General features: G+C 41.8%; 3 protein-coding genes across 4 annotated transcripts in view; 2 read left to right on the forward strand and 1 right to left on the reverse strand.

The window, feature by feature from the left end:
- Positions 1-1,692: 1,692 nt before the first annotated feature.
- sap18 (Sin3A associated protein 18) lies at positions 1,693-3,378 on the forward strand. The gene is made up of 4 exons (XM_085795917.1): positions 1,693-1,887; positions 2,654-2,763; positions 2,871-2,993; positions 3,086-3,378. Exons 1-4 carry the CDS (start codon positions 1,816-1,818, stop codon positions 3,240-3,242), a joined length of 462 nt encoding a protein of 153 aa, XP_085652043.1. The 5' UTR covers positions 1,693-1,815; the 3' UTR covers positions 3,243-3,378.
- A 400-nt stretch (positions 3,379-3,778) lies between these two features.
- rtraf (RNA transcription, translation and transport factor) lies at positions 3,779-7,110 on the forward strand. The gene is made up of 8 exons (XM_085795952.1): positions 3,779-3,924; positions 4,513-4,637; positions 4,768-4,867; positions 5,711-5,791; positions 5,917-6,005; positions 6,248-6,316; positions 6,413-6,461; positions 6,656-7,110. The coding sequence occupies exons 1-8, from the start codon at positions 3,864-3,866 to the stop codon at positions 6,808-6,810; spliced, it is 729 nt and encodes a 242-aa protein (XP_085652078.1). The 5' UTR covers positions 3,779-3,863; the 3' UTR covers positions 6,811-7,110.
- Positions 7,111-7,196: 86 nt separating this feature from the next.
- The window catches only part of nid2a (nidogen 2a (osteonidogen)), a 46,388-nt gene continuing 41,575 nt past the window's right edge, over positions 7,197-12,009 (reverse strand). For both annotated transcript variants that reach the window (XM_085795931.1, XM_085795939.1), the window contains 4 exons: positions 11,734-11,891; positions 10,930-11,053; positions 10,716-10,828; positions 7,197-7,972 (listed from right to left, as the gene is read on the reverse strand). In XM_085795931.1, the coding sequence (XP_085652057.1) occupies positions 7,962-7,972; positions 10,716-10,828; positions 10,930-11,053; positions 11,734-11,891 (406 nt within the window). In that variant the 3' untranslated portion in view covers positions 7,197-7,961. The remainder of the gene's footprint in view (positions 7,973-10,715; positions 10,829-10,929; positions 11,054-11,733; positions 11,892-12,009) is intronic.

The following is a 12,009-nucleotide window of genomic DNA, read 5'->3' on the forward strand; positions in this document are numbered from 1 at the left end:
GTAAATGTGTGTGTGGGATGTGTGTGTGTGTGTGTGTGTGTAACTGGACACAGGTAGAGAGACTTCTCAGAGCCAAACCATCACTTGGCAGCAGTCGGGCTGAGGACAGTGCGGCTCTGTGTGCTGCTAATGTCCGTGACCAATGAGCATTTCCCACTGTTTGTCAAAGTGTGGGAGCAAAAAACCAACTTCCTCCATTTACAACTGTGGATACTCACACAACTGAAGTGGAAGTTGCTTAAGAGGCTGCAACACAGTCTCTATAGGACACTTGTATGAGCTGCGGTGCTCTGCTCGGGGTCGGGGTTTACAGTTTTATAGACGTCAATATGCCAGGACAATCGTAAAAAAAAAAAAAAAAAAGTATTAAGACACTTTTTTTGAGAGTTGTCCTTTAGTTAGAAGTTTCTAATAGTTTATTTGTATTGTATTTATTTAGGTTCTAGTAACAGCGAGAGCTACTGGAGGTGAATCGCAGGCTTTGTGTGTAACACAGCTTTTAACATGATCCTGCATAATGAGCAGCAATGATCTGGAAGGGCAAGAAAACATCATGGGACGGAGACGGAGACAGAGGGCGTCAGTGATTCTAATGGAGTCATTAGGGGAAATAACAGTGACTCTTATTCTTGATGCATATCAATGAATGGATATCAGTGTCAACACCAGGCTCAAAGAGCCACTGTTTGATCCCTCAGTCAGCACAGGGCTGAAAAAAACAAAACAAAAAAAACAAAAATCAAGCGCCATCCATGCTGATGAGGTGGTGGTGGTGGTGGTGGTGGTGGTGGTGGTGGCGGTGGTGGCGGGGTGACGTGGGGTCACACAAAAGTGAATGAGTAGGGAGAAAGAGAGAGAGGTAAAATAGAGCCAATTGTTTGAGTTGCTCCTGATCCCTGGTCAGTCAGCCAGCAGGAGAACAGAGGGGGTCACTGTCAGGATAGGCACACACACACACACACACACACACACACACACACACACACACACACACACACACACACACCATTCACACAAACACAAACACACTGTACAACGCTCACATATATGTTACAAACTACACTCACACACTGTAATGAGTGAGGGGGAGAGCAGCATGTGACCGAATAGCAGGTCTCAGTTCTGTAGGTGGACTTGGCCGACTGATCCTGGATCAGCCACTGACTCTACTGTATGAAAGACGTGCTGATGATTCCTGAAACTTGCAGACGCTCAATCAATGCTACATAGATAAAAACAAGCAAAATAGTTTAATCACCTGCAGTGTTCCTTTCAAACAAAAATAAATCTCTTCATTGGGCACTGCAGTGATAATCAGAGCCGTGAACCAGATTTTGGCCAGAAAGCGAAGGGACACAGTAATGTCTGTGTTAATAAACAAACACCAGTTACACAGCAGATTTGATATATAGTCCCTGTCTTATAATAAATGAAAATAAATAAATAAATGAAATAGTTTCATTAGGCCTATATTTCTGAGGATATATGGTGAATCTAGACCGAGAAAAGTGTTATTATGCATCTTTTCTATTATCATTCAGGATATATTAATGAATTAACAATAGTTGGTTCAATTTCTAATCATTTTAGACATGAAACCATAATATAAAACAATGCAATAACACATCGGAGCAGCAGGAGGCGGTAAAACAGTGAACTCATACATAAAGACACCGGAAGCGGAAATGGTTTGGTTTTTTTCCGCTGCCTCCTGCTGCAGCAACGATAAAACAACCAGGCGAGGAGGCAGAAGACGAAAAAGCCACGACGTGCTGTGAATTTTATTTATAAGTGCAAAAGAAAATAAAAATAACAATGGCTCTCGAATCGCGCATCACACAGGAAGAAATTAAGAAAGAGCCGGAGAAGCCAATTGACCGAGAAAAGGTGAGAGCTCGGTTCGGTTTGTTTACCTCGTTAGCTCTGAGCTAAAGCTGGATGCTAACTGCCTGAAGTGCTAACAGTTAACGGTGCATCGCCATTTAGGCTCCACAGTTACACATTAATACATTAGTATATCAGCATATAACAGCTGTAAAATATATCTGCAGTGTTAAAATGATGGATTTTGTGGTGGTTAATTCATGGAGTTAGTTAATAAACTGAACAGTAAGTTAGCCCCTCTATGGTTAGCCCCCGAGGTGTGCTAATAATGCTAACGTGACATTCATTCAATAAATATTCATTCGTTATGAAATGAAACAGAGCAGAGGTTAATTATAATTCTACAGTTGAATGAATCATTTGCTCATTTTTAGGGTTTGTGTGCATTTTCAAGTAACTTTAAGACCCATTGTAAATAAATATTGCAGTCTACAATAATCAGCTCAGTTAAGCTGCGTGTTCCCTCATGTTGTTTGATAACTGCGTTTATACTATAAATATTATTATTCAGATATGTTCATCTCGTTACTATCATGATTATTTATCAGTTTCAACTTTACATTTTATTATAATAAAGGTTATTATCACCTGTATGTTGGCAATATAAATGCGGAGCTGTAGTGACTCCACTAGAGGGCACCAGGTCAAATAAAAAATAGTTTTTATTTTATGTCTATCTGATGTCATTTGATTGATTTATTGCGTCTTAATCAGGTCATTATGCTATTTAAAACATGTTTTTTGTTGTTCTTTTTTACTTACTCCACAGACCTGTCCTCTTCTGCTGAGAGTTTTCACCACCAACAGTGGCCGACACCACAGACCGGATGAATTTGCTCGTGGCAACGTTCCCTCCAGCGAACTGCAGATATACACATGGTGAGGTTATTGTTGTTTGAATGAATCAGCTGAGTGTATATTGATGTAGAGATACTGTTTGATGTCAATGTTGTAGACGTCTTTGACTTACATCCTCTGTGTCTCAGGATGGACGCCACTCTGAAGGAGCTGACCAGCCTGGTGAAGGAGGTGTATCCAGAGGCCAGGAAGAAAGGAACGCACTTCAGCTTTGCCATAGTCTTTCCTGACCCCAGAGGGAAAACATATAGGTTGGTTACACACAAATAAGGCAAAAGTTGGGTTCATGGCTGTTGAATTTGTGTGCACTCACTGTAAAACATGTCCCCTACATCTTACCCAGGTTGAAAGACATCGGCAGCACTGTATCTGGCCGGAAGGGTGCAGATGACTCCATGACGTTGCAGTCCCAGCGCTTTCAGATCGGAGACTACCTGGACATAGCAATCACGCCACCTAACAGAGCCCCGCCCCTCGGTCAACGCATGAGACCATTCTGAATCACACACATGCCAACACATACATGAAGCAACACGCCTAATTCTGTTTTAATTTTGTCTTTTGCATCATCTTGGATGGTTTTTGCCTCATTTTATAAAATGTGACGTGTAATAAAGTTGTCATTTTTTTTCCAAAGTCTGTTCTCCTCTCTTTGTGACATAACACATGATGATGTTACTGAATCTAAAAGGTCTGATCATCACTGCAGTTGTATTGTGGAAAAATGCACCATTTTATCAGATAGTCAGGATTGAACCTCTATAACGTGTAGAGTTTTGATGCTCCTCATTTGAAGTTAGTGCTGCAGGAATGCTTTATTGAATTAATGTGAAATATAATCCAGCATTTGAAGCTAAAACACAGTAGTATTTACTAAATATGAGTGGGAGTAGCAAATTGTTAGAAACCAGCTGTTTGGGACAGTTAAAATTAAGGCTATACTACAACTTACATGGCCATTCATTGATTTGTCGTCGGGTGAAGTTTTATTTTGATAGTCCAAACAGGAAGTGATACGTAGCGCATGCGCAGAGCCACTCACCGAGTGCTAGCAGAAGCAGCAAATATAGCAAACTGCTAGCTCCAGATTTCCTCCGTTTACACTCAAAACACACGGTGAAATGTTCCGGAGGAAACTGACAGCTCTAGATTATCACAACCCGATCGGATTTGACTGCAAAGGTAAGAAAGAAACTCGTTAAAAGCTGTTAAATCGGTCCAAGTGGGTGTAACGTGGAGCAGCTAACGTGTCCAGACAAACCGGTGCCAAACTGTTGGAGCAAAATGCCACTTTCACGATTTGTCTTTTCTAACAGAAGTGTATTCATTTGTCCATGACGTAAATATAAATACAAACTTTTAATACATAATACTTTAATTCGGCATAGCTTTATGTGTAAACAAAGTGTGCATAATGTTTAATATTTAAACCAGCTAACGAGTTATTGCATTTTACCTTGAAATTAGCAATCTATTAAACAGTGTGTAACATTTTAGAGAAAGGTGTTTTAATTTGGAAATGCTGACCTAGATTTCCGGCCTGTAAATATCAATCTAACAGTGATAAAGCAGTGAACTGTGATACTGTCCACTCTGATGCAGTGTCAACTATTTTGGTCCTGTCGTAGCTAAATGATTCAGCAGACTGAAAGCTGACATGTTGCCCTGCAGCACCGCATTTATATTCAGACAGCTGATTAGTTCATTTAGGCACATGTGGCTGCTGATGTGAGTTTACATACATACAGATGTGCTCCTCTCTCCCTCCAGATGACACCCAGTTCAGGAACTGCATCGTGTGGCTGGAGGACCAGAAGATCCGACACTACAAGATCGAGGACAGAGGAGACCTGAGGAACATCCCCAGCTCTGAGTGGCCTAAAGCCTACCAGAAGGTGACAGACAGACACCACAGATTACACCACCTTGAATCTCCCACTAGAGAACTGTGAGGTGTGTGTTTTTTTTGTAGCACTGGTTTTAAACATAGGAGCTCCTGTGTTTTTTCCTTTTGTGCCTGTGCAGTACCTGCAGGACGTCAACTGTCCCTTTGGAGTCGAGGAGCGGCAGGAGGCTGTGGACTGGCTACTGGGCCTGGCTGTGCGCTACGAATATGGAGACAATGGTGAGAAAAATGTAATCATGTAATGATCCCACTTTGTTTGACAAGCTCACAGACATGCATTCATTTTAAAGGGATGGTTCAACATTTAGGCAAATTGGCCCATTGCCATAATCCCTACAGTCATAGCAGTAGGTTTGTTACCTTTAATTGTCGGTGCAAGCTGTTTTTAGAACGGCGGAGCAGAGCCGTGAGCTGCTCAGAGCTACGCTACGGAGGCTCATGGGATTTCTTGGTTTCTCTCATCAAACTCATCAAATACACAATCCAACAACTCCACAACGCTCTGGTGGACAAGTTGTGACCTGCACATTCACCACGCTATGAGATAATAACACAACGTTACCAGACAGAGTTGTTTTAGAGGGAAATACAGAGACTGCTTGATGAAAAACTGTCCCTGAAGGCAATGCGCATCAGTGGTTTTGCATGAATTTACCTCTAAAACAACTCTGTCTGGTAACGTTGTGTTATTATCTCATAGCGTGGTGAATGTGCAGGTCACAACTTGTCCACCAGAGCGTTGTGGAGTTGTTGGATTGTGCATTTGATGAGTTTGATGAGGGAAACCAAGAAATCCCATGAGCCTCCGTTCCGTAGCGTAGCTCTGAGCAGCTCACGGCTCTTCTCCGCCGTTCTGAAAATAAATTAAAGGTAACGAACGTACTGCTATGACTATAGCGATTATGGCAATGGGCCAATTTGCCAAAATGGTGAACTATCCCTTTAAGGTATAACGAGACAAAGGCATATAAGGTATAAATCTGTACCTCAGTGCTGAAATACAGATGTAGACCAGTAGATGGAGACATTATACAAGGAATAATCTTCCCTGTGTGTCCTCAGTGGATAAGTACAAGGACTGTCAGCCGCTGGCAGCCTCCAGTAACAGTGACAAAGCAGTCGACCCGCTCATCAACCTCGACAGTAAGCACAGATGCCTCTCTGCTCCTCTGCATTTCCTCACACCTCACTTCCTATCTAGTGTCATCATCATCATCATCGTCATCGTCAAATCCTCATTTAATCATTATTTGTTTGTTGGTTTTTAGGTAACTCACCAGATTTCAAAGCAGGAGTGACGGCTCTATCCAACATCCTCAAAATTCAGCGGCACGACGACTACCTGGTTATGCTCAAGGTGAGAGATGTTGCTCTATTAAATGTACTTAAATAATACATTTTAATCAGGGCCATTAGTTGAAACCTTTAAGATCTCAGTCCTGGTTTGTTTACAGTGCAGCAAAACAAACTTAAACTGTTAAGAGTAAAGATGTAAGACGGAAATAAATACAATGAAAGCATCAGTCTTTTCGATTATAATCTGAATTTAGAGGAAACCTGTCGTGTAAATGAATCTGTGTTTTCATGTGGACCTACCAGGCCATTCGTATTCTGATCCAAGAGAGACTTTCTCCTGAAGCCATCACTAAAGCCAGCCAAAACAGAGAGGTACACACTGTTTATGTTTAGATCTATACATTTCTATACAGACAAATGTTCCTCCAGTTGTTTATAATAATATATACTTCCCTCTCTCTTCTGCAGGGCATTCCAGTAGCTTTAGACAAACACATCTTGGGTTTCGACACTGGAGGTGAGTGCTGCCTGCTCAACATCCTGAAATCAAAAGTACAGGAAGTGCAAATGGATTGTGAAGGGGTTGGTTTGGTTACTTTGACACGAGGTGGTAGATCAGCGGCGTGGACGACGGCCACATGTATCCAATAAAACTTAATCATCTATGGAGTAAGTAAAATAAACGCACTCCTCCTCCTCACTTCTCCTCAGACGCGACTCTGAACGAAGCAGCTCAGATCCTGCGCCTGCTGCACATCGAGGAGCTGAGGGAGCTGCAGACCAAGATCAACGAGGCCATCGTGGCCGTTCAGGCCATCATCGCCGACCCCAAGACAGACCACCGGCTGGGCAAGGTCGGCAGATGAGAGCCAGGGTGAAGAGTGAGGAAGAGTGAGACTGAACCACAGGAGTTTTAATTTGAGTTTTTGAACAGAAAATCCAGTTTTTTTTTCTTTTGTTTGAGGTGGACATATGAGTTTTGCCGCCACAAACTCTCCCCCCAGTAGAAACTGCTGAGAAACTTCTCAAAGCTTCAAACAGACAACTTTTATTTGTGTCTTCTGTTTCCAGTGTAAACCCACTTTTTTGCAGATGGATGGGAACGTTATTTTGAAGTTTGAAAGATTTACACTGACTGGAGACAAATCTATAAATACAGCTGAAGAAGAGAGTTTGGCTCCTTGTGATTCCTGTGTGGAGATTGATTGTTGCACCTTGAAGCCACCGCAGATACATAAACACAAAGCATCCATCAAGTACCAAATCACATTTTATTGTTATAAATATCACATCTTATAAAAAGATAAAGATTTGAAAAGTAGTAGTAGTAAAAAAAACAAACTGTAATGTCATTTCATCATGTGTGAGAATCAGATTAGTAGTGCAGAGTTGCTGTGATCGGACGAAGGCAAATGGAAAATACAGGTTCTTCAATGCGTTTTTCTTCCGTTGTTGTCATAGTTTAGATCCATATCTGAGCTGAAAGTATGGGAAACGGTATTATTCACAATCTTTCCACCTACTAATTTCCCAACTTTTCCTTCAGCATGTGTCTATTAGACTCGTAACGGACTGGATTTAAAGCCACTGTGGCCACAAAAGGGAAGTTTCACAACAGAACTTTGGCTCGAACACTTGAACACAAACTCGTACATTTCATAAAATCTGATGTCATTGTTCTTTGGCTAATCAATAGAAAAACAAAAAACAGAAGACTTGCATACAAAAATACAGTAAAAAAAACAAATTAAAAATGAGGTATAAAACAAATTTACAAAACATTTATTTAGGGGGTTATATCTTTAAGGTGAGATACTGGGGTCCGGTCTGTGGTGGAGGGGCTGTAAATCTGCTCCGACGGTCAGTCTGGCCACAGGAAGCCATCTTGCCTCCTGCTCATGGTCCTCTCCTCTGAGGGACGCCGGAGAGGACGGGTGTTGGGCCGGTCCTGCCCCCACTCCCCTCCCCCACCCTCAGACTTTTAGCACCTTTGGACTCTGCGGCCGCCGCGCCGTCGTTAGTGGCTCCCTGCGACACGGAAATCACATTTTCTTTAATCACTTTGACACATTTGACTTTTCTTCTCTTTCTTTACCTCCTCTTCAAGTTTTAAAGATGGGGTGGAAATGAAGATGTAAAAGGTAAAAGATCTTCTCTTCCTGTGTGAATCCGCCTGGGCGGCAGGGATGAAAGCTTTGGAGCAGACGAGCAGCCTAATGACAGAACAAACAGAGCCTCCTATCCTGAACAAAGCCCTGCACTTTGCAACTGAGAGAATCTGTGTTCATGTATTTAACAATAACAGCTTTTAAGCCTCTGACAGGCAGCTCCCAAAACCCCTTAACAAGTGTGTTTCAGAGCTGTCATCAGGGTCCGAATTACACCACACATCCACATCTTTGAAGCACAGCGGCTGTTATTTCATCTGAGGCTTCACACTGGTAGTGACAGACAGTCCAACTGTATGGCAAGCCATTTTAACATTTAAAAGCCAGACTGGATATGAGTTGCAGATATCTGTAATTAAGTTTTGCCTCATCAAAAAGAACATTTCCGATATCCACAACTACATTCTTCCTATCCACAATTGTTATTTCAGATATCCACAACTACGTTCTTCCTAGGACAAATTATGTCACTTTTGCCATTCATGTGTATGGGGTTTGTCATTACAGATATCTTTAATTCCCCTCAATTAAAGATATCTACATGTCCCTTTTCAGATATCTTAAATTAAGTTTTGACTAGGCGAAATGACGTTGTAGATATCTCAAACTGGAATTAGGAATAGTCGTAATTCAGTTACAGATATCCGTAATTCACATAGCGGATATCTGCAACTAAATTGTAGATATCTGAAATGACAAACCCCATACACATGAACGGCAAAAGTGACGTCATTTGTCCTAGGAAGAACGTAGTTGTGGATATCTGAAATGACAATTGTGGATAGGAAGAATGTAGTTGCGGATATCGGAAATGTTCTTTTTGACGAGGCAAAACTGAATTACAGATATCTTGAACGAAAAATCCAACTATTCAAAATGTAATTACGACTAGTCAGAAAGACGTTGATATCTACAATGTTAATTCCGGATAGTCAAACTTAGCTTTTAAATGTTAAATCCGCTTGCCATACAAGTGAGCAGAGTCACAGGAACAAACTGAATCGTGCACATAGCTCCTCCGTCACGACGAGCAGGTTTCAAACTCACTCGGCAGATGTGTACATCTTTGACGACATCTGCCAAGGTGCCACTTTAAGGATTATCCTGTGTTTAGACGGCCACTTTGTACTTTACAGCTGTGTAAGAGGAGGCTTTGAAAAAGACGTCGACACATCAAACATGACAATACGCAAACACAAAATACAGGCAGAGGGTCGCTCGCAGCTGTGTGATCGCTGTTCTTTGGTCTCTGATTGAGCTTTATGATCGTCACTCGTCACTCGCTTTTGTGTTCGGGATGAGGAAACACAAACCTCCAGACACAGAGATTCACATGACACAATATCTACACAATCATTGGTAATTATTTACCTTAGATGCAAACAACTCAAAGTTGATATCTAAATGAGTTCACTCATGGTTTACAGATGGTACAGATGTGGATTTAGCATTTGAGAGGGAGGCTCAATGTGTTTATTATTAGGTTCGATAATATTTTAGGGGGAATAAACATTTAAAGGCGTGTTTTTAGAGACATGAAACACAACGATATCAATAGGAATCTGTGTCTGATTGATTTTTTTTAAACAAAATGACCTCAGTAAATATTCTTAAACTGACGTCTCTCCTTCATGCTGGAGAAGCTCATAATTACTGTCTTTCTATCGCATTTGAACACATCATCCTCCTCCTCTCCCTGGTTGAGTTAACCCTTCACTGTCTCTGCGCTGATGCAGCCTTCAGGCTTCAGGTGACATCTGGTGGGAGCTGACTGATGTGATGACATCACTGCACACACACCAGTGAGCTCACTGTCTGAAACACCTTAAAGTGTGTGTGTGTGTGTGTTTAAATATGTGTATGTGTGTGTGTATGAGAGAGAGAGAGGGGAGGTAGCATGGCTGTTATTATACAGAGCCATAATAACACATCTGAATGACAGTGTGCAAGTGAAAGAGAGTGATAGTATGTGTGTGTGTGTGTGTGTGTGTGTGTGTCTCTGGTTATTAAAGGGGTAGTTCAACATTTTGGCAAATTGGCCCATTTCCATAATCCCTTTAGTCATAGCAGTAGGTTCGTTACCTTTAATTGTCGGTGCAAGCTATTTTTAGAACGGCGGAGCAGAGCCGTGAGCTGCTCAGAGCTACGCTACGGAGGCTCATGGGATTTCTTGGTTTCCCCTCATCAAACTCATCAAATACACAATCCAACAACTCCACAACGCTCTGGTGGACAAGTTGTGACCTGCACATTCACCACGCTATGAGATAACACAACGTTACCACACAGAGTTGTTTTAGAGGTGAATTCGTGCAAAACCGCTGATGCGCGTTGCGTTCAGGGACAGTTTTTCAGCAAGCAGTCTCTGTATTTGCCTCTAAAACAACTCTGTCTGGTAACGTTCTGTTATTATCTCATAGTGTGGCTCACGGCTCTGCTCCACCGTTCTAAAACCAGCTTGCATCGACAATTAAAGGTAACGGACCTACTGCTATGACTATAGGGATTATGGCAATGGGCCAATTTGCCAAAATGTTGAACCCTTGTTAATGTTAATCCCTTTAAAATGTGAGAGGGGCAGTGTTTGTGCACACATATCTCACCTGGTAGACAGTGGGTGGCTGCTATGGCGATGCCGTACAGGTGAGAGCGCTGGTCAGGCAGGTATTCGTCGGTGAACTGGCTGCTGCCTTTGCTCACGACGATCACACCGTCCCTAGAGAAGAGAGAGAGAGAGAGAGAGAGGGTGAGGATGGACGGTCCAGACTGAGCGTCACATGATCCGTCATGAGTGAAGAGTAAAGAAAAGATGGCTACCTCCTCCAGTCTGTGTAGTAGAAGTGGTTGCTGTAGTAAACCATGCTGAACGGGTAGTTGAGGGTGGGGTGGATCACTCGTCGACCTGAGCCGTCCGGGGAGACGCACTCCAAACGCTTAGTGCCTGGAATAAAGAGCAGAGAAACGATTTCATTTCATTTCATTTTCATTTATTCCATTCATGGTATACATACTACACATGGTTGCACATATTTACATAATGTACACATAAATGAAAAGGAGCAGGATGAAGAAAAACTTAGTACCTGCCCCTCTCTATTGTTATAATTGCATTGGCTTACTATCAACACCAATATTATACTCTATTTCAAAATATTAAAGATGATGAAACATATAATAATAACAAGAAAACAAACAAGCAAAATAGCAGTGGACACCACTAGTCTATCTATCTTTTCTCTTTCTCCTTCTTCTTTTTTGTAGGCGCTTATCTTTTCTTTTTTAAACATTTTCTTTAACTGAGATATACTTGTACAACTTTTCAGTTCCTTGCTTTGTGATTGCTGTAGTTTTACACCTGCAACAGAAATACACATTTGTTTTAAGCTTTTTAGCCTTGCAAATGTATGTTTAAAATCAAGCTTCAGTCTGTTGTCCTCTTCCTGTTCTGGTAATGATCTATTCTTTGCTTTATACATTATTTTTAAGGTCTGAAGGTCTATTAGATCGGCCACTTTCAATAAACCAGCAGAAATAAAAAATCTATTTGAGGGTTCTCTATTATTATTATTATTATTATAGACAGCCAGCGGGACAATGAGAGGAGATTTCAGCCCCGTTTACCTGCGTCAGCCCAGCAGACTTGTCCGGATGAAGAGTCGTATGTGAGAGCGTTGGGTAAACCGATCCCGTCGGACACCACCACCCTGCGGTTCTGACCGTCCACCGACGAACTCTCGATCTTCGGAGCCTCTCGGTTCCAGTCTGTCCAGTACAGAGTCCTACAGAGGACAGAGACGTTTCATTCAGCGCGTTATTATGAAGTGACACTAACAAAGACTTATTGTAGTTATCTTAAATGATAAAGATGTTTGTCGATGGTAAAATATTGGGATTAAC

Source organism: Trachurus japonicus, chromosome 2, assembly GCF_045865225.1.
Source record: "Trachurus japonicus isolate A0001 chromosome 2, Traja_1.0".
Taxonomy (NCBI): domain Eukaryota; kingdom Metazoa; phylum Chordata; class Actinopteri; order Carangiformes; family Carangidae; genus Trachurus; species Trachurus japonicus.

What these genes read in the sequence shown, in the direction of transcription:
- sap18 (XM_085795917.1), top strand. Translation starts at nt 1,816, where the DNA reads ATGGCTCTCGAATCGCGCATCACACAGGAAGAAATTAAGAAAGAGCCG. An exon ending in AGCCAATTGACCGAGAAAAG is followed by an intron (nt 1,888 to 2,653) that starts GTGAGAGCTCGG and finishes CTTACTCCACAG; the next exon opens with ACCTGTCCTCTTCTGCTGAG. An exon ending in CCCAGAGGGAAAACATATAG is followed by an intron (nt 2,994 to 3,085) that starts GTTGGTTACACA and finishes CATCTTACCCAG; the next exon opens with GTTGAAAGACATCGGCAGCA.
- rtraf (XM_085795952.1), top strand. Translation starts at nt 3,864, where the DNA reads ATGTTCCGGAGGAAACTGACAGCTCTAGATTATCACAACCCGATCGGA. An exon ending in CTACGAATATGGAGACAATG is followed by an intron (nt 4,868 to 5,710) that starts GTGAGAAAAATG and finishes GTGTGTCCTCAG; the next exon opens with TGGATAAGTACAAGGACTGT. An exon ending in CCCGCTCATCAACCTCGACA is followed by an intron (nt 5,792 to 5,916) that starts GTAAGCACAGAT and finishes GTTGGTTTTTAG; the next exon opens with GTAACTCACCAGATTTCAAA.